We start from the raw sequence: 22,198 nt of genomic DNA, 5'->3' as shown, positions 1-22,198 counted from the left end.
TTGGCACAGAAGGTTCTTGACGTTTACTGTGCAGCAGAAAAGTGCTAACAGCATCAGTACTGCAGCATGGGGAAGGACAGGAATCCGACATTTGTCTGAGGATCAAACCGTGATCCTTAAAATGAAAAGAGAAGAGAATTAAAGGAGCAGAGAGATGGATGACTCAGCTGTTTGAATCCTGTCTGTTTATGCGGACATTAAGTTCTGGATTGAATATGTGCCTCGCTGCTTCCTTTTTTGTTTTGTATTCACACATATGCACACATCAAGTCATTAGCGCAGATGGGAGTTTGCTGGACAAACAAACTCAATACTGTTGTGCAACAAATTTTGTGACTTCCATACTGTTTATTCACTATGATACCTGCCTGCATAAACACCAGGGACTGCATCAGCTATGGATTGTGATGTTCCATTAGAAGAAATACACAACAAAAGTTAAGACTCCACGCACCATTTCTAAACACAAACAGAGACTCTCAGCATTGTTACCCACTTGCTTTTATACTGAGCTTGGTCACATTTTCCTTTTTTAAAAATATGAAACTCTGATAAACATATATGTCAGATATACTGTTGCCAAACTGATGAATTTGTTACACTGCTTTTGCGAGATCATGAGTTTTGCGAAACCAACAAGACTATTCTGACTAATAGCCCCTCAGGGGGTTCTCTCAAACCTCAATTACTATAACCTTGCATTAACTTATAGGTAGATGTTTTCTTGAATGCCATTAAAGGTAAAAATGGAGGGGCAATATATTGATATATTGCTATGACTGGGTAGCTCTTATCAGTGCATCGTGGGAGAGAAAAGTGCAGTGATTTCCTTTGTTGTTGTTTTTTTTTGGTTTTGCTTTGTTTTTTTTACTGGAAAAAAACAACTGAGTAAACACCCTGAAGTAGTAAAAAAATGTGGCACAACAGAGCCAGAGCCAGCAGTTTGAGTGTCAACCCCAGAAAAACCACTGCATCAACAAAAATAAAATGGCCCTAAATGGTTAAACAAAAGGAAGTTTGTGGCGGGGCTGGTGGTGGGGGATGATGGACTCCCTGGAAAGAGAGGAGAAACAACATCACCGTCCTCTTCTGTAAGGTCTGCTGTTAGTTTCTACCAGAGAGAAAGAAAGAAACAAATCTTTGTAGCACAAATTGTTTATTTGCAGCTACACTGTCCATATACTGTATAGTCTGTCATATCTCAGCACAGTAGCTACCAAGCAACAGACAGAATATACCCTGTGAAATACAGGTAATTTATCATCCTTCTGCTCTTAAATCAGCAGAACCTCATTATTTGGCAGCCCAAGTGCTTGTGTCAGGACATGAAACTGAAGGACAGCTGGGTTCACTCTGCCCCAGCTTCTGCATTAAAAGTGCTCCTCATAAGCTCCGACTCTGACTTAAGATTGGAAGTCAGCAAATGGACCCCAGATCAAAAACTCAGCTTTTGTTAGTTTTTTTTTGCTGTCACATTTTATCTTTTCTGTTTCATTGTCAGAATGAATAGAAAATTCATGTAATGCACAGGACTGATGTGAATGAATGAAATAGCTATTTTTTTAATAGCTGATGCTCAACAGTAAATTGCATGTTGTCATAATAGGTTGCTGGCATTGTTTAAATTGATCTTCAACCCCACACTTTCCCAGATGTGTTTTTCACATTCGTTGGCTTGTCCATTATGGCATTTATAACAGCACTCGAATATAAGGTTGCTATTTTTCTGGCCTTTGTTTGTACTTTTTTTTTAAACAAGCACAAACAATGGTGAACATCTGAATTATTTTTTATGCAAGTTATGTTTTTATTTATTTAAGTCAGTTTGGGTTAAGTATGATGACTCAATATGTTTGAAAACATTTTAAACTTGGGTATTGTCATGATTACATTTTGGTGCCAAGCTATTTCCTACTTCCTTGCTTCCGAGGTGGTGTCTGCTTTTTCACATCCATCCATCATCCACAAAGTGTGACAAGACCTGTGGTTCACCCTAGATCTGTGCCTACATCTGTGTTGTCTACCATGTGCTGAGCCCATAATCCTCAGAGCCCCAGAGAGCACAGCTGTAGAATTTCATTTTTAGACTGTAACTTTGACTCTTGCCTCAGTCTCAGTTCTTACCTTGCAATTTCAGTCTCACATGACAATAATTCTTCTGTATGTGCCTTAGCAGGTGGAGCTGTTACTCTTAGTTGTACTCATAGCGTTGACAGATGTCAAGACCGCATGACACCGCTTGACAAAAATTTGCATAGGAGGAGGCGGAAGCAAAAAACAAAAAACACATTTAATGTGAGCGATGGAGACAAAGGAGGAACATGGTGAAAGTAGAGCTTAAGAGGAAGAACAAAAATTAGAACAGAAAGAGTCGTAATCAAGGAAACCCCTCTGGTAACAGTGAAGAAGGTGAAGAGGAAACTGATTAAACCAACCCCAGTTTTGCTAGAAAGGAGAGTCACATTCTCATGTGTTCTCATGGGAACTTTCATATTCAAATACAGCGACAGAAAAAATGCACACCCAAGTGGAAAAAAACTTTTGTTTAGAAAACACAAATTTTCATTCGGTGTAGAAAACTTGCAGCCATGCTGGTGTAACTTATGAAAGGTGCTGCGCAAAAAAAAAAAAGAAAAGAAGAATCCCCTTGAAGATTTTTTAGGGTGGTACAGACAAACGTGATGTTCCCATCATCAAAATTAAAATAATTTTCTTTCAAGATCTATAGTACTTGTGATGTTTCCCTTTGATGCAGCTAACCTTCAGCACTGTTCTGATCTTCCTCACTTAGGCAGGAAGTTTGTGCAGGGCTTCATGGAGGGTAAGGGTGATCAAATACTTTGAAATCGCGCATGTTAAAGAGAACTGTGTCTTTTGTACCACGGCTTGACCTTCACAGGGCAACTTCTTCAATTTGCTTCGACTTCCTGTAGACAATGTTAGAAAGAGGAGGGAGTTGAGCATATTTAGTCACAGCAAGGATGTATTTTTCTATTTGTTGTTTAACCATTGACGTCAGCTTCCTCATAAGCAGTGAGCCACCAGTGTTTTTGTCGTCCTTAAGGGTGAAGGACAGTGAATTTATAAATTGTGTAGAAGTACTTGCTGTAATGGTGAACTAAATGCTCGTTTACAGAAAGCTTCATCATCAGTCTTTGGAAGACAGCAGCGGCCTAAAGGGAGCTCGTGACTGAACATTTGTAATAGATCTGAGCCTGAAAGTGAAAGAGTAGTACTTGCATTTAACGTATTACCACTGTGGAGGTGACCTTGGGTAAGGCATTTAATTCCTGACTCCTCCACTGGTGCTGTTCAGTGGCCAGTAGATCAGACTGTGGTTGTATTGGTCAGTTTCTAGTAAGTGTGTGGATTACTTAGTCATAGTATTCATTCTGAGTGAGACTACCCTGGATAATTAGGAGTCAAAAAAAGGGGTGGGGGTGGGGCAACAGCTACATCACTCATCGAAGAGACCTTATCTCCACCTTTTCTTTATGCCATCTCCTCGATGAGGCCAGAGGGCTCTGTCGCCAGGCTGCGTTGTCAAGGAAATGTTTCTGTTGTTGAGAGTCAACTGAGTTATTACTGTCACTGTTATAGTGTTAATGAATTAATTTGCTTTGTCTGGTCGTCTTTGACCCGACGTTTGATGACAGTCTTCTGCAAGTCAGCTTCGGTGAACTGTAATTGTTAACGTGTGGAAAGGTTCAGATAGCTTAGGGTTTCAGCTCTGTGGTTACTATGGTGATTATCACTGGAGCAGAGTGTGTTTTGAAAGCAAACACGTCTGTTTTGGCACTACAACCGGCTGGGAGGATGTCAGTGACAGCAGCAAAGGTGACTGTGTGTGCCTACATGAGCGTTTTAAAGGAACATTTCTGACCTGGGTCTTATTTTCATAGTTTTTGCTTCGTTTCTGTCTCATATGATTAAAAAAAGTTTGAGTTATGATAATCACTTTTAGTTTTCCCACTAGTTTTACAAAATTTGCGGACTTCAAAAACTAACGACACTGGACACAAGACCTGCAATTCCATCTGTCCCCATTACAGTTGCATATAAGCACAAATGAACATTTATGCTGTGGCTAGGCTAACCAGTTAACCACTTACCCACTTGCCCAGTTAACCAGTCAGATTATCTCATTGGTTTTTACTTGCCCTTTCACTCCTATGCGGAAAAACATGAGCTTCCTTGTGTGTGAAAACTTTTGTCCCTTTCAGTGCCAGTTACATATTTTGCTGCTGTCACTGTAGAGTTCTGTCAGTAGCTGTTCCACCAATGCTGAAGTAAAGGAATCGACATGCTGCTGATGGCTATCTAGCCACAAACCATGTGCCAAAGGTAGGCTGTTAGGCAACGTGTGCACAAAACAAATAAACAAAGAAACAAAACGCACTTGTTTGTGCTTCTTCGCACAGAGACCAGGGGTTACATATAAGACTTTCCCCAGTTGGACACACCAGGGCTTCAGGAATCCTCTTTTACTGACATTGTTTTATTTTTCAGAGAGAATGGACTGAATAGGTTGTTTTGCTGCTGGAAAAAAAAACTGTCAAACACCAAAGTACTTGCACAGTGAGTGATAGAAGTTTTGTTTGGAGAGTTTTAGTTTTTGATATCACAGGTGTTCAGTGCCATTCCGAACATAAACTTGGTAAATGAATGTTTCTGGCATCTCATCTTGGTGATATGTCAATTCCTCCAGCTCCATTCTAGAATAGAATAGAATATACTTTATTGATCCCTTTAGGAGGTCCCTTGGGGAAATTTGAACCAGATTCACTTGACAGAGCACTTGTCTGTCTGTGCGTGTGTGTGTGTGTGTGTGTGTGTGTGTGTGTGTGTGTGTGTCTGTCTCTCACTTTCTCTGAGTCTCTTTCGCTCCCTCTTTTGGGGTCCAGGGCCATCTCTCTGGTCAGCTGCAGAGAGAGGAGCCTGAAAGGAAGTGGAATAAACAAAAGGAAAACAAGCTAAACAAAGCTGCAACGAGGCTTTGGTAGACTTGCTGGTTCAGGAGCAGTGTGCACACACAAAGAGCTCTCTGTGAGAGAGGTAGTCCTCCGTATTCTTGTGGAGTACTCACTCAGTAACACACACATTGTATAGTACACAAAGATAAAGTTAACATGAGCACACAATTTTAATGTTTTATAAAACATTTTTTTTTTTTATGGCTCATTCCTAAATATGTCAGCAGGTATCTGTAGTTACTACCAGTCCATACTCATCCTAAGTAAATGCAAGCTGCTGTAAGGACTATGTGATATGGAAATAGAATCACTACATTTAGGTTTTCGGAAACAAGCAGTGCTAGTCATGTATGGGGTCTAGTCGTAATTTAAATTTAAGAGTCCTGCTTGTTTATGTGAAAACAGCAGTTCTTCAAACTGCAGCTTTAATTGGTGGCTGAACAGTGACAAAGCTACACTTGATTTGCTCACTTTCTCTGGATTAACAGTTACATAAGTGTTATTTAAATGTGGAAAATATTAAAAGAAATTCCCTGCTTTAATGCATATCTAAGAAAGTCAATATTGGAGGTTAATTTACCATCATATCAGGAAGTCTGAGAGGCCCGTCTCCATCAACAGTTCTTTGCTCTCGTGGAAGATATTAGAATTAAACCTCTAAGTCCTCTGATGACCATGGCTGCGTGGTTCCTTTTTCAAGTAATTTATGTAATCTGATTCTGATCTGCTTGGTCCAGCTGTATATATCCCTTCTTCCTGTAGCACTTGCACCATAAGGCTACCATAAACCTTATTAACACAGATAACCTGTCTTAAATCTCATAGGCAACTTTAGCAGATAAATTATGTGCCAAGCTCCAGGTGCCGGTAGTGTTGAGACAAGCTGTTATTGCTTGATAGACACCCTGTTCTTGCTAAAAATCTGGGACACTTTTTGCTGTGCCAAAGAGATAAACTTCTGCTTACCTTTTTTTATCTTTGCCCCTCTCAATTCATCTCCTGGATTGAAACCAATTTTGGAGAGAAAGCTTTGATGAAAAAAGTTTTCTTCTGCCATAACCTTTTGCTATGTAGTTTCAATTAAAGATTGCAGTCCAGACCAGTGCTGTCACACAATTCAACTGATCTAGAGGTGGAAGTGCCAAGTCAAGGTTTTGGATAATGCTGTGCAGAATCACTGACACCATAAGTCTCTTGCACATGCCACAGAAAGAGCAGCATAAGGTAAATAACAGATGGTAGATGGTAGACAATGCACATCACCCATGTAGAATATACATTCATATCTCATGTAGTCTGTACCTTTTTATGGTACTGTAATGCACGACTTAACTGAACCATGAAATAGTAGAATGGCAGGAACAGCTTGGAAAGGTCAGTTACAGTGGCCACAGAATGGAGAAAATTCATGCAGCCAGTTGGGCAGATATAGTAAAGCAATATCTGTTGTGCATGAGTAATAATAAAAGGCATGATCATGAACGTATTCATAAGAGTAAACAGATTCACAGCCACAGCACAATGACTGTCGAGATGAGTACACAAGTTGTTGTGGGTCACTCTTAGAAATGTCAGTGGAATAAAATTTTTCTTTCATCAGGGAGGTCCAGGCACAGGGTGGAGCTGACACAAATTCAGTGTTTTTCCTCATTAACATTTCATTATTGTAGATGTGTGTGGTGCTCGGCAAGACAACTTTTGCTAAAATGCGACATGTTTTGGAAAGAGTTATCTTTAGGCAAGTTTTTTCCTGCCTACAGTACAGCACAGTAATGCAAATTCAACATGTCCTCTACATACTTTTTCACAGTTAAAGCCTCCCAGTGAAGAGGAATTGTCTGGAAGCCCAGCAGAAACTGTGGAGCATGAACCTTAAAGACAAGCAATGGACTTTTGTTTAAAAGTTTAATATCACCTTTTTTTTTCTTTTACAGTTTGTTTCTAAGCCAACTGTGCAAAATGTGGAAGGAACTGTGATAGAATTACGGACGGATGGCAAGTCTCAGTTTGACATTTCTAACAGAGATAATCACAACCTCATAGTCAAAGAGAACTGGTAGAAGTGCAACTTTCACCAGTCACATCTGAATGATTGAAAGAGCCGAGCACCTTTAATGAATCTGCAAGAGAGAGACCGGTTGGGGGCGGATGCACAGACATTGTCACTAGCAACCTTCCCTGCTGTTTTGCCTTCATGGTGTCCTTCATGGTGTCATGCAGCATCTTGATGGTGGGCCGCTGACAGGTAATGGCCCAGTGACTGGTGAGGACAACTCAAGTTTGTTCTCGGACCACTGATGGGTGTTGTGAAGATTCAGGATTCTTTTGGGTATAAATTGCCGTTAGCAGGGAGGTTTGTCGAGGCAAGTGTCAGTGATGTAATTCCCCTGCATGCATGTGTGGTTCCAGTTCACTGTCTTAAACAGTAGCATAGACCAGACCATCTTCTAGCTTCTTAACTTGCACCTGTTTTTCATTCTTTAGATTCTGTGAGTCGTTTTTTTTTTTTTTTTATTTCCACTTTCTGTGGTGAGATTAATGGTTACGACCTCAGTACCTCCGCGTGCATATGTTTGCAGCCTTTGCTGCCTTCACTGGTGGGGACAGGAGACAGCCACTCCTACTGGACTTCATGCTAATGAGAGATTTTTGCTTTGTCAAGATTGTCACCTCTGCTTGATCACAGAGCATCTCCATATCCATGGCATCCACACGAGAGAAACAAGGATTTGTTCTTTTTTTTTGTTTTTAGGTTTGTTTATTACCTATGTTAGAATTTTTGCTGCCCTAGTAATATTGTGCCTTTATTTATCCTCCAAGTCAAAACATTTTTTATACAACAGAGCTTCCATCATTGTTTAATTATAAAAACTTCTCTGTGAGTACAGCATATTCAAAATCAGATCTGTGTGAAATTTGACACCAGCAACACTGCAGATACATTTGCCTCCGTGATGTGACCAGTCAACTTGAATTCTTTCACTCAGTGAAAGGTGTCAGCAAAGCAAGTTCCAGCCTGTACACTCTGAGGAAAATGTGCGAACCGTTGAGAAACCTCCCATTTCACCCCTCCTCTTTTCATTTCCTGTGCGTTTTTTTCATCTTGCAAGTTGAGGTTGCTATAGTGACACAGAGAAGGAATAAACTTCCTGTCTGTTTCCTGTGGTTAATTGCATACTCTTTTGGCTCGTTTTTTTCTCTTCCTACTCTTGCACACTTCAGATTTCACACTCTCTTTATCTGTTCGTGTAGATAATTATCATCTACACATTGCATTATCACTTTGCTCGATGACCTCAACACATTTTCAGAACCTTTGTTTTAAATGTGGATCAGTCAGGTTTATTTCAAAATGCGTTTCCAGTTTTATAAAAAAGAATCTTTAAAGGCTTATCACATTAATTAAACCATAACCCTAACCAGTATACCCATTTATCTGCAAGGCAAATCTTAACCTCTTCCTAACCAGCTGTGTCTGCACAGTGTGTCTAATATTAAAACGTGACTTAAACTTAAAACCCTTTCCTTACGAAAACCTGTTGGCAGCTGGCTTCATGGGCTTTCCCTTTCTCAGCTAATGAAACACTAATGGCAGTGGTGGTTTTACACACCTGAAAAAAAAAATTCCCTTTGTTCAAGCATTTAACTCTGACTTATTTTTATTTTGTTCAGTTCTGGATGAGATGGGGTTTCAGGTTTGTCAAAGAAGTTACTTCACTGAGTAGAAGCAAATCATATTTCAGGAAAGTATTTAGAAACCATGTCTTCAATTATTGTTTGTAAAGGACATCAGGTTTAACTCAAGAGAAATGTCTTGGCTCTTGGGTTTTACTGATATTGTATATGGTGATTAAAATCTACTAATAAAATGTGTACATATTTTTGTAATTACTTCATTTATTAGGTGGCTTTGAAGTGAATCTTGAAAGAGAGCAGGTTTTATCTTAAAGTTAAAACTGGTTTCAAAGTGTGTCATTTAAACTTGAGTCGAAATGCTGAGCGATGATGTTTGCAGTGGCCATGTCAGGTGCATTGGTCTGGTCGCGCCTTTCATGTCTGCAGGCTTCAAGGCCAAGGCAGCGTCTGATTTTTAGAGCTGCGAGAAGGCCAGTCGTCACAGGCAGCCTTGGCCGCCTCGTCTGCTCTTTGATCGATGGCCTTTCAGTTTGGATTAATTATCCCAGGCCAGACTGGGAGGCCGGTGACTTCTTGGACTGCCATGACCACACAAAGGTCCACAAAGCCTAAAAACCTGGGATTACATATTGAAATGACTTGCATCCACAGCAGAGGTTTCAGACTATTTTCGAAAGGTTCACTGTCTTGACTGAAATGTCAGCTGGTCAGGAATCTGGTCACTCCGTCTGTCTCAGCAAGATTAAACTTTCTGTGGTCACTGATGTTGTGTTTCACTGTAGTCAAACATTTTAAATGATAGCCAGTCATTTTAATTCATGTGTTTCTGTTGTCAGAATCTCATAAATGCTCATAAATGCCATGTGTTGCAGAAGATAGATGAATAAATCACTATATTATGGTTATGAAATTGTCTGACAGGATAACATAATAACATAATCACAGTCTAATTATTGTTGTATTTTGTGGTTGACTATATCAACATTTAAAATAACATTACAGCTGCTCAGCTGCAAGTGTTCGCACACATTGTTTGTTTTCCCCGTCGACACCAGAGTCACTTTTAGATTTGAAAATGATGATGTGCATTTTTGAAGAGCTCGAAAAGCAATGGATGACCTGGATGGGAAAAAAGAGAATATGATGGTTTAGGCCTCAGTGCGTGTGTAAGTGTGTCTGTCTCTGTGTGTGCTCCTTCTTATCTATACAGTATGTATGAGATATGTATTGTAAGTGCACCGAAGCAGAGCAACATGCTGTTTTTCATCAGACTCTTGAATTCCTGCTTTAAAAGAACAATAATAGCAAAATTGTGTTTGTGCCCTTTCAAGACGCATTATCGATAAAGTTCTTATTTTCTGTGTTCTCAAGGGCTCTTGCCTTTTGTTGGATTCAGTTTTATGAAGAAAAACATATTGGATTTGTGACCTGTTTTGAGGTATTTGCTGTTGAATTGGTCAGTATCCTCAAATAATTACTGTGTAAACATGCTTGTATATCACATCTATCACAATTAAATCAGCTTTTTACTTCACTTTTTTCCTTCCTTCCATAAAATAAGTGATTTCACATTCCTTGGTTGCGTGAAAGTCAAAGAGTTGCACAAGTATAGTTACATATTAACATCAGCTTGATTTGACTTCTGACTTTTAAGAATTACTGTTTTATTTTTGATTATTTTTAAGCTAATTTACCTCTTGGTCTTCACCTGGAATATGATGATCTGTTATAACAGCATTCAAGATGCTTCCGATTTTACTGAATCTTCACTATCCAGCTTTTTCTACTGAGCACGTTTCTATCCAAATGTTTATACTGTCCTCCTCCCGCAGCTCATTGCTTATATTTTGACGCACCAATCCATAATTCATTGAACCTTTTTCCTCCATCTCTGTGTGCCTGCACAAGTGAATGTGTGTCTGAGTACAAAGGTTAGTGCAGGAGGAGAGCTGAAAATGGATGTATGTATAATGCATCAGCAGTGCATTTCCTAGTCGCCCGTAGCTCATGATGCAGCAGATACCTCCAGTGAGCTCAGAACCACCACACCGTGTCTCGGACTTTTCCTACAATAACGAGAATGAGAAGGATCAGTAGAACAAATTCATGCTATGAAGTCTTATTGTTGTGGCTGTGGGGACTGTGAAAGCCTGTGTGTGTGTGTGTGTGTGTGTGTGGCATGGCTTTCTGGGTGACACAAAAAAAGCACAGTATGAGGCAGGAGAAATCATTATGGTCCAGAAACAAAATCTTAGACTTAATTTGTACAAAACTGAATTGCTGTCAGTTCTGCAAACAAATTTCTTACATGCTCACTTTGAATCCAAGTCTGTTTTTGCAGGGTGTCTCTAAGAAAGGGGTGTACACTGAATGATTCTGGGAGACCAGATCTGGCCAAGGGGCCTGAAATATGCCAGCTATTAAAGATATTTGACCCCCCGCCTTAAATTTAGAGACACAGATACTTAGCACCAAATAACACATACACAACTGAACATGGATATGTATTGCACAGAACACACACAACAACTGAAAGGGAGGAGGAAAATAAGGGGAATAAACCAGAACCTGTAGCTCAGCTAAAGTCAAAAGCACAAGAACTCATGCCACATTGTTTAGTAGCAGATACATTACTGGGCATTGAGCAAAGCTGTGTGCTTCTTTATCCTTCTAAAGAAGTGTTTGAGTGTTGTGTGTTTACCATTCATCTTAGCAGATGGAACATCTGTATGAGGTTTTAAATTAGTGTCTGACCCTGGTTTGCACCCGTGGTGCTGCTTTAGATGACAGATAATATGCCGGATGTTGGTGTGTGTGTACATGTGTGTTTGTGTATGCAGAGGTATTATTTTTCTCTACCCTCGATACCAGCCCAGGTCTTTGTCTCTAGCTGGGGCAGCAGCAGCGTGTCAGAGGTCATGTAACACAATCCCAACCCTGACTTCACCAGACGCCTGCACGATGTTAGCTGTGATTAAACTATGTGGAAGCAGGAGTCAAAGAGGAGTGAGAAAGCAAAGACACACACACACGCATCATAGCTTCCAGCAGATAAACAGATCTAGTAATTGTTGCTGTTTGGTTTAGATTTGTCTGTCTGATAACAGTATATCTGTGTTAGGAAAGTGTGTTGTTAGTGAGGTGAAGTTATTTAAATTTACATAATTTGGTGTCTTGGTGTTTCTGAAATCAAATCATCACAGAACAAATAAACAATCAGAGAACACAAAATCATGGAATCTTCCTGTTAAACTACAAATTCCCAAATTTGTGACTCATTCAGCATCTGAACACTCATGACGTTTTTCTTTTTACATTTTTCAATGGAAATCAGATATTGCTCAGAAAGTTTGTCCCAACACGTTTGTGGAAGTTTCCACAAATGTGTTGCATTTGTAGTTTGTTTGTAGTTTCACCTTCTTTCCAGCTCCATGGGATTTTAAGTCTGGGGACTGTGCTGGTCTTCTTCATGTGAAGCTGTAGGAGGGTGTACCTGAGCTGCTTAAATTTCAGTATAAACTAGAAAAACGGGGGAGTTGTAAAACCTTTGATGGGTAGTATAGATAGAGAAAATGAATGAATAGTGGAAACACAAGTGTATCTTTGTTGTTAGATTTTAGTCTCCATCATGTCAATCAGTGAATACCAGCTACTGCAGTGTGTTAATCACTGTGATTACTGCTCCTGGCTCTGTGGCGTGCCTGATAGTCACTCCTGCACAGTGCTCTTTCAAATGGTTTCACTACAAGAATTCAGAGCTGACGAAATGAGGCAGGAGAGACACTTGGACCACAGCCATGAAAGAAATGAGAGCAGACGAGACCTCACCGAAATCCATTTTTCCTTATCAGCAAATTTAAGGAGCATGATTGGGTCATTTGTAATAAATATTTGCTGACTCAAATTGGCGCCCGATTGATTGGAGCTTCCCTGCTAGATATTTATACACTCGTCTACTCCTGAATTGAGTCAAGGTTGTTTCAATCACCGGCAGTTAAGGCCAGGGACTGGGCAGTTAATTTGGCACCCTCACAGTGGGACCTCACTCTCGTGTCCCATCAGTGTCTCTAAAGGCCGTCTCTCTCTTTGTCTCCTCCGCCTCTCCTCTCTTCACCTTTCACTCGCCTCAGTCGATCCTCTCTCCTGTCTGCTACGATTAATGGTTTTCTGCCCCGCTCATCTCGGCCTCCGATCACTGTCTTCCCAACCAAAGACAAAAGGAAACTGCCCTTACCTTGGACTATAAGAATATTGTGGACATGGACATTGTCACGTAACGTGGTAGCTGATCAGCTGTTTGATCAGCTGTCCAGGTCCGCCCCTTTCAGAGGGATAGAAGAGTCCCTCTGAAGAAGAGAAGAGAGAAATTCTTACAGAGAGCTGTCAGTCTCTCCTAAAACCAGCTGCTGTTCTTCTTTGTGTTTTGCTCACCACATCTCTCAGAATGAGATGAAAAAGACAGAGACATTTTGTTCCAGAGGTCCCGGTAGCCCATCAGAACATTGCATTACTCACACACTTTCAAGGCTGACAGAATCCTGAGAGTTCCTGCGAGCTCCATTATCAATTGAACATTTCTCAGACACATTTCAACATGACACCTCCGTTTTATTACCCTCTCTTTTATTTGTGTTTCCTCTTTCAGCAGCCCTCTATGTTTCAGTCTTCTATTGACGGAAAGGAGGATGTCTGTGCAGCATCCCTTCCTTCAAGGAAGACAGTGTAGTGGTGGTAGGCATTTGTATCAAACCTCTGTGACTATTCAATGCGTCTATGGCCTTTAATCTGACACAAAAACATAGATATACGCTGGGATTAACACAGTCTACCTGCCTGAAATCAGTTAATCTTTTACACCCCCTAATTGCTCAGCGGGCGTATAGTCCATGTGGTTCTCTCGTGACTAATAAACTCTGCAGGAGCCACACAGCTACCACAATGTCTTTTCCTTTTCTGAATGTTTATGGTCCCACAATCAGTTAGGACCATGATCAAAGAGGGGTTTTCCATATACAGTAAAACGTGTTGCAGTTTAACATATTGGAGGTCTTAGTCCTCCCAAACTGGCCCTTTCAGCTCTTCATCTTTCCATCTAATTGTGGCTGATTTACCATTGAGGAAAAACATGCATTTTTTTTATTGTAGAAGCTTTTAATGATTAATGTATTATTGATTGTTGCTGTGGTTAGTAATTGGTTAAGGAAATGTGCATCCTTACGCAGAATTGTGTTCAAATGCCTTATGTGAAGTGGATAAAATGCCCTTTTCTTCGTCAGTCTTGCCTCATTCACTGACTATACATAGAGGAAGTAGACTTGGTCTTCTTCCCTCTTATCCCTCTCTGCTTTGGCAGCAGTTGTGACTGTGCTGTCCAGACTTGCTCTTTGCCCGAGGCTTGGTAACCATCTGTTGGAGGAGACTGAATCTCTCCGTCCCTGTCTTTCAGATAGACAGATACGTCTGTGTGTGCGTGTGTGTGTGCGGTTTTTTTTTTTGCGTTTGCAAGTGTACACGTGTTCATGCAAGCTGCTTCCATTTCCTCCTTGATTGGATCTGAGAATAGGAAGTGACACATGTGTGTCTCTCAGAGGGCCTCTGGTCTTGAGTCTGGATTGGCACATTTCTCAGGACGTAGCTGAGAAGAACAGGCGGCATCGGGCTGCTCACGGTTGGTGTGTAGGCGGTCGAGGACAGTGGGAGGAAGAGGTTGAGAAATGATGGAAATTGGAATTAATTAGATTTTATAGAATGAAGAGAAAGTGAGGCCATGGGGAGATGGAGAAGTGATGAAGGCCATTTCGTTGCGTAAGAGAGATCTGTGTTTCAGAAAGTTCAGTATACTGAGGCTTGTCTTGTCTCACTGGATCCTGCTGCAGCTAGAGTTGCCAGCTCAGCACTTCTGTTGTTGTGGTCTTCCCCTCTCTAACCCTGTCCCCTTCTTTTCTACCTTTGTTTTCTTAAATTCCCATTGCTTCCTTTAGTAACTCATCTTAGCATTAACACAGGCTGCCTCATCACTTTTTCCCGTGTCTGTTTACTGTATTGTATATTAGCAGGAAGATTGCTAGAATTCAGGCACCTCGTTGTGTTATTTACTCAAGTCACAATGTGTCGCAGGCTACTGAGAGTAAGAAAAGAGACTGAGAGAAGTCCCAAGTGGGTGAGAAGTGATGTCTAACAGTGAAACGAGCCTTGCGTGCACTGAGACTAGTATTTATCAGCACTTTAAGGAAGCTGGAAAAATCACATTAAAGTGGACTAAATAGTGTTAAGTCTCAGTTTCTCTAAGTGGATATTGATTTGAAACCTCATGACATCCAGTGTTTGCCTCTATTGTCTTCAGAGTTAAACTTTAAAGCCAGGGCATACTTGATATTTATGTTTCAGCATGTCACCATGGGGTCAAGGTCACACTGATTTTATGTAACAGATCTGCTCTGAGAGGGGGGCGGGGCAGGAGGGACCAGAAGGTCATCCCATTATAGATGTAGTAGACGGCCGAGCCTGGATTAAAAATAAAATATTCTTGTGCTCTTTACAATGTTTAATTCAACCTTCCCTTTGTAACTTTCTCAGTGGCAGCAAAAGAATCAGTCAGATAATTGTCTCATTAAAGCATGTGACATTCATTCTTTCACACATCACAACCAATGCTTTATTAATTTTTCAGGAAATTGTCTGCGTGCCTGAGGGTTTAGTACAAATGGCTACCACAATTACAACACAGCACTACAGTAATTACTCGAAGGCAGTCTATTTTGGATATCCTGAGCAGCTTGTAAAAGCATGTTTGAAAGAGGACTACATGGAGGAGGAGTATCGAAACAACCCACTCCTACAGATTGTGCACACAATATCATGAACACTGCTTTATGCAGTTAGTGCAATGCAGGACAATAGCTCTGCATGAAAAACTTGTTCATTTGGATTATATAATATTGTACTGGTTTTATACTGGGTTATTATCCCATTGCATCTCTGATTCAGCCACACTGTTCAGTATCAGCTAGGAAGAACGAAAAGGCCTGAAAGGGAAAGAAAAACAATCTAAATGGGAAATGTAGCTTTTGTCCAGATTGTGTCTGTAACAGGTTGGTTGAATTATATTTACATGTAACGTTTAAATGTGTCTTTGTAATTCACATCAAAATTTCTTTTCTGTTTTCCTCTTCAAAACTTCTTCCCCATTAATAAAAGTCCTTATCAGGTACACTCCCTGATATTGTTATGTTGCCTTAAATCACTCTCAAATCTCAAAGTTTCCTCCGAGATCACTGTCAATGGATTTCCTCCCAGACCTCCTTTCATAACATAATCACTGGGTAATGCTCTAAAAAACTGAGTTTGTCAGACTCATCAGGACCAGGAGGCCTGTCAGCATTGTTTGGTTTCCCAGTTCAACACAAAGCCTCTCATCAGCAGTGAGATTTAACTTCTTCAGTCATGTCCCCGCAAGCATTTTCTCTTGCCAGTGGCCATAAAACAATTTGCTGTGGGTGGCGAAGGCAGTTGTCATGCTGACTGAAAGGAGGCGGAGCAGTGTGAGTAACTGGTGTGAGCTATAGCGCTGATTGGAATGGCTCAGGCCTAAACATCAACAGCGGGCCTGTGTTCTCAGCTAGCAGGGGCCCACACTGCTGCCTTTGTGCCTTGCTCCCAGTCCCACCAGGATGGGTCACACTTGCTTCAAACACATGCACATTTATTCACACATAGGGTTGTGCCCTAATGCCATGGGAGGTGGACCTATGAAACAGTAAAATTTTAAACTCAATGAGCTGCAATATGTAGGAATTGCAGGAAGATAAATAAGTTGATTGTTTTAAGCTGTTGATCCTCAGTCACAGAACAGTAACAAGTACCCTTCATTCTTTCTTCCTTTTATGTCTGGACTTGTCATTTTCATCATGCTTCACTGAGTAGCGAAACTCTAGAGACGGTGTGAGCATGCCAAAGATTCTCACTGAAGAGCTGGCTGGCACACTTCTTCCTCTCATTGGGTTTCATCACAGGTCAATTGTGGGAGTGGATAAAGCTCTGTCAGTGCTTCTCTCAGATCCTATTTCTGTGAAGAAAACTGAGTGTATATTGAAATTGATGGCCCTGTTTTCTGGGCTTGATGAGTGAACCGGCCGTCAGCAGATTTTCACGTTGTTTTTGCTTCACTTTTGTTTGCCAAGAAAGCTTCTTAGGGCTGATAGCTGCTTGCCCAGTTTAGACTTTATTATACCTAAAGGCCAGTCAGTCACCACAGGTTTCCTGTGTCTGATAGAGCACAGGTTGAAAACTGGACCACCTCTGCTGTGTGCCATTTTATTTTTACCGCTTTTACCCACCAACACATATATGGCTTCAGGTAGCTCAAAGGCTGTGGATGTAAAGTGTAAAAAAGCAAGTCAGTCTGTGTTAGCAAGGCAAAGTTCAGCAAGCAGCGTGGCATTGATAGACGAGCTGCTGTCCATGGCCGTCATGTTTACACACATTTCTTCTGCTGCTGGACTTTCTGAGATTTGTCAGCTTGCAGTTTAAGAACCATGCCGGATAATTGGACCCAAGCCCTAAAACCACCTGTTTGCACAGTGGGAACAGACAGATTTCCCCTGGCATGATAGTAATAATTGTTTTTCATATCCCAGGGCCCCTAAGCAGCTACCGTCTCATCCCCAAACAAGGGCAGATACCCAATTACAGGCATACTCATTTGAGTCCAAATGAAGTACCGAGCAAGAAATCAATGGGTCCCATGTTGTATATGAATACAAACAAGAGTAATTTCCTTTATCAGCTCTCTAACAATTAAATTAATGAAACCACCAGGGCAACAACACACTTTGTTTTTGATATCTTACCTGACCCAAAGGGATCAATGTATTCTCTCCTTTTATGCAATTAATAGAAGTTTCCTTTAGTCTGTGCCCGCCTGGGACTTGATTAATGCTGTTCATGTTTCTGTTTGTATGTGCCCTTGTAATGTGCACTGGGGGAAAGCAACCAAAAAAGACCTTACTCGCTCAATGTAACTGTCATCTGACCTGACTGTGTCACTGAATATAACACTCACCACCTGTGAATACAGTCTGTCCATCAAGGGTCAGGCACCCAGCTCTGTCCTGCTGCAGCTGGGCCCCAGTTAATCCTGGCACTGGTTCCCCTGGCACCCATCTCCCTGTTGATTCTCCCTGGCTGCCGGTCACATTGTAACCCATCGGTAGTCAGGCAATTTCCTGAGTCTTGCTGGGAGATTTACAAATTCCCTGCTGCCTTTTCCTTGTACTACATATCTTCATGCTAATACCCCCCTCTTCCACAACACACATGCAGAAAGATGATATGTAAGCATCCACACACACTCACATTCTTCCTCTTTTTTTTTTCCATTTTCTACATTTTTTGTGTGAGAGTAAGGTAATTGTGACCAACATGCAGAAGCTAACTAATGGACTTGGAGTCTGAACTGGCCATCCCCCCTCTCCCACCCTCTGAACTCTTTTTTTTCCTCCTAATTTTCTACCATGCGTCAAAGAAAACCACAACCGTTGTAAACGTTGCCCAGTTGCTAGGCAGTGGGCAGTATTTATTTTCCTGCAAACTCAACTTCTCGTCAGCTCCTGCTCTGCACAAGCAGTCCGATCCCACCATGTCTTTGTCAAATACATTATTTAAATGCATCAGTGCGTCTTTGACTTCATCTTCAGTTTTCATTTGTCAGTTCAGAAAGACGTAAAAACAAAGCTACGTCTAGCAATTGCTTTGTTCTGCTTTGGCAGTGTGTGAGATCTGATGATGACTGCAGTGTATTCAGTCACCAAGGCCAACAGTTAAAGCTTACCGTAGAGGGAAGCTCTGCTTGTTCAGCACTGAGTCATAAAAATGTTTTCCAAACAAACTCTGGAAAATTCTAGTATCAATAGGGCAAGTGGAAATGATCAGTGTGTGTGTGTGTGTGTGTGTGTGTGTGTGTGTGTGTGTGTGTGTGTGTGTGTGTGTGTGTGTGTGTGTGTGTGTGTGTGTGTGTGTGTGTGTGTGTGTGTGTTCATGCGTTCATGCAGCTGGAGTCCTGAGCCTCTGTGGTCCAAAGGGAGATATGGTGATAATGCAGCATTAGCCACAGATCAGACAACGTGTGTTGTGTAAAAGCGACAGGATCAGTGGTATCAGTCTGACTGTCATGAGGCCCCGGAGTTCCTACCACAGCTTTTCCAGACAGAACCCCCAGCCACCAGCATGTTATTGCTTATTGCCCCAATCTTGAGAGTGTTTGCCACTTGTATCACATCAGTGACCATAACAAGAGAATCCTCTATGATCCCTTCCGCAGTACCAGCTGTCCTACTAAATGTGTATGTGTGTGTGAGTTTCATTCAGTTAAGGTTTTATTAGTAGAAACAAAGTGTGTCCCGTCCTGTAGGAATTCTGCAAACATTCTTATTAAAGTACATGTGCTTGTACAGTTGTTGGCAGCCTTTTACTGCCAGCTGGCAAGTATGAAATATTAAAACCAAATAGTGCAGTGCTGGATTCTACTTCCTCTGCCTCTGCACATTTCTGGTTGCTGAAGTATTAACACTGACGATAACTGCAGCAGCAGTACATTGTTTATTTTTAATGGAGGTGTACATAAAACTCCAGTTTATTCTCCGATTCGTTGTGCTTTCAATTTTTTTTCTAAGAGTGTGGTCCTCTCACATTAATGTCACTGTCATGTGTAATGAGGAACAGACAGGTTTTTGTTTTTTTTTGCAGGTGAGTCATTTGAACTTCAGGCAGATTCCACACGAACATGCTTAAAAACCAAGAATACACAGAGTCTGCCGGGAGCTAAAGTGTGTTTGTATTGTACAGCAAAGAGAGCTGCTACCTATTTGTTAATCAAAGCAGCAGTGGCACCAAGGTATGTGCCAGACTTCACCGCTCATTTCTAACTGTTAGCAGCTTCAGGTTCACTGGACAAACTCCAAAGGGCATGTTTACTACCTTCAGGAAAGCCTGTGTGTGTGTGTGTGTGTGTGTGTGTGTGTGTGTGTGTGTGTGTGTGTGTGTGTGTGTGTGTGTGTGTGTGTGTGTGTGTGTGTGTGTGTGTGTGTGTGTGTGTGTGTGTGTGTGTGTGTGTGTGTGTGTGTTGTGAGAGACAGGCCTGCTAGCTTTGCCCTGGTCAGATTCATGAACTCAAAGTATGTTCTGACTTGCATATCTGTGGTGGAGTTCATGGCAGAGGCTCCAGGGCCAAACTCGGGCATATCTATCCCACTGTGTTGCTCTCTTCCTGATGATTAATTCTAAATTGTAATTTAGTAATTTCCTTTTATTAGTGTTTGAATCTAAGGGGTAGTTTAAGTTATACAGAGTTAGTGTGAATAAGTTTAAGAGAGGACTGTTGCTTGTCTGGTACATATGATTTATTCACTGCTAAATATTGTATCTACATTCTGTCCAAATAACTGGGTTTATATAGAGTGCACACTGCCCCCCCCCCCCCCCTTTTTTTGGGAAAATGTTTACAGTTTCAATTCACACTCAAGGTATGCAGTGAGCCAAAGAGAGCATATCTTCCTTTTTCCTCCTGCTTAACAATATGGCCCACAGACTGTACAGCAGATGGATGAGCACTTTATCACAGTGTGATTTGTAAATTGCTTGGTGGAAAGAGTGGAGACTTCAGAACCATGAGGTGGATGTAAAATAGAGAACGTCACAATGTGCCTGCATGTTTAAACATGGAAATCACTTTCACAGCAGTGTCTGGGCACACTTCAACGCCCGACACTCACACCCTTTTGGTTTTGTTACTTTTTCTGCCACACGTTCAGTCTTAGTCACGCACCTGATGACACCTTTAGGCTGTCAAAAATCAGTTGGGCGCCTGTTAAAACTGCCTTTATTTCAAGGCAAACTGCTCGTTCTGCTTGATTAGCCAGTCTGAGCTCATATACCATGGAGGAGTAGGAGCTGACAGCTGTCTGTGGAAACTATCTTGGCCCATTCCTACCCAGGGGCTGCACTGTGCATGTGCGTGCTGCATGCTGTGTAGTAGTGTATTTTGAGGGTCATCCCAGAAAGACTTCACCCTGGGCGAGTTCGAATGGAGAGTGCACTGACAGGCACCCCTGGGTGTGTGTGTGTGTGTGTCTCAGTGTGTGTAGTGTTAGATTCCTTGTGGCAGATGAGCTCTCTGTGGTCGCCTCAGGCTGTTAGAATAAACATAGCACTGGATAAGAAAAGCCCATATCCTGTCAGTGCAAGACGTTTCCATTAAAATGGTGACCATGATAAAAATGACTTGTCTTGACAGAGAAAGAGGGGAATAGGATGGCAGGTGGTTTTTGTTCCTTCAAGGCTGAGATGATGTTTCCACTGTGAAATTAAGACATGGCTTTATTACCATTTGAATGCAGACTGCAGATAGAACTGACTGGTTTGCAGCAAAATAGGCAAAGCCCCTGTAGGTGTACAGTGTGAGGGAACAGTAGAGCGATCCAGGATGAAATGGAGAGATGAGGTCTGTTGCAGAGCTGCAGCCAAGCCTCAGAGGTAAAGGGAGGGGAGCAAGACAAGGGTCCAGATGTGAGGCGGCCACACTGCCTGTTTACATTTCTCAGCTAACGGGAGCATATTTTTAACCTCTGCCTGTTTTTGTTCTCTCTGCAGGTGCTGGAGAGTCAGGGAAGAGCACCATTGTGAAGCAGATGAAGTGAGTGACGGCTAATTGTTTTGCTTTTCCTCCCAACATGTCTGACATAATAACCTGATTTAACAGCATTAGTAGATGTATCTGGAAATTTTTAAAAATAGATGGTTTTTCCAACATTAATGTGAGAATCAGTATGCGCTGCATAATAACATAAATAGAAGAATTGTAGCAGAACAAAAAATCTGGGATATTGAAGCAAATGTGTAGCACAGATGTCTCCCTGCAGCAAAATATCTTTCCTGGGCTTGAATTTCAGCTCTGGTCCATTCTTCATCATCATGTTTCATAAAAAAAACATTCCCATTTTCTTTATGCGCATTATGGTCAAAATTTGAAAGTCAAAATATCACAAAAAAGTTTTTGCCCTTGGTTGAGGTGGAAAAGCTGGTGTATAAATAAAAGCAAAATGTAGCAAAATGCATTGATGATAGTCTTAAGCCATTTTCACATACATACGGACATTTTCCAGACTTTCCCTTTCATACACGAGGCACACGACCAGAGATTTTCCGTTCAAGATTCGTTCTCACCTGCTGGAAATACTCCATTTGGTTTAGGCAAAGGGTGGGGCCCAGGTAGATCGTGCAGGACGCCCACTCTCTCACCTTGAATTCTCCGGATAGATACTTGCTCGATTCACACATTGGCTCAGTCAGGACTTTGTGCTAGGGAGCTGGCAGGGTAAAGTCTGTTTAATGTCCGGTTCAACTGAGTCGGACATTTGCATTCACACATACAGCTCCCCCGGGTAATGTCTAGAAAAGTTCAAGGTTGCAGTGTGTGTGTGTGAAAGCAGCTTTAGTGACAGGAACGAATGAATCATCAACGTGAATGTTCACTGAAATTTCCGCTCGACTGAAGACACAAAAAGACACAAAAAAATCAGACAAAAACATCAAAT

General features: G+C 41.4%; 1 protein-coding gene across 1 annotated transcript in view; it reads left to right on the top strand.

Moving 5' to 3' along the window:
* LOC121179317 (guanine nucleotide-binding protein G(i) subunit alpha-2) overlaps positions 1-22,198 on the top strand; it is a 54,479-nt gene that overhangs the window by 16,914 nt on the left and 15,367 nt on the right. The window contains exon 2 of the mRNA XM_041034097.1: positions 21,255-21,297. Coding sequence (XP_040890031.1) covers positions 21,255-21,297 — 43 coding nt within the window. The remainder of the gene's footprint in view (positions 1-21,254; positions 21,298-22,198) is intronic.

Source organism: Toxotes jaculatrix, chromosome 3 (assembly GCF_017976425.1).
Source record: "Toxotes jaculatrix isolate fToxJac2 chromosome 3, fToxJac2.pri, whole genome shotgun sequence".
NCBI classification, from domain to species: Eukaryota; Metazoa; Chordata; class Actinopteri; family Toxotidae; genus Toxotes; species Toxotes jaculatrix.
This window is presented reverse-complemented; position numbering and strand designations above follow the sequence as displayed.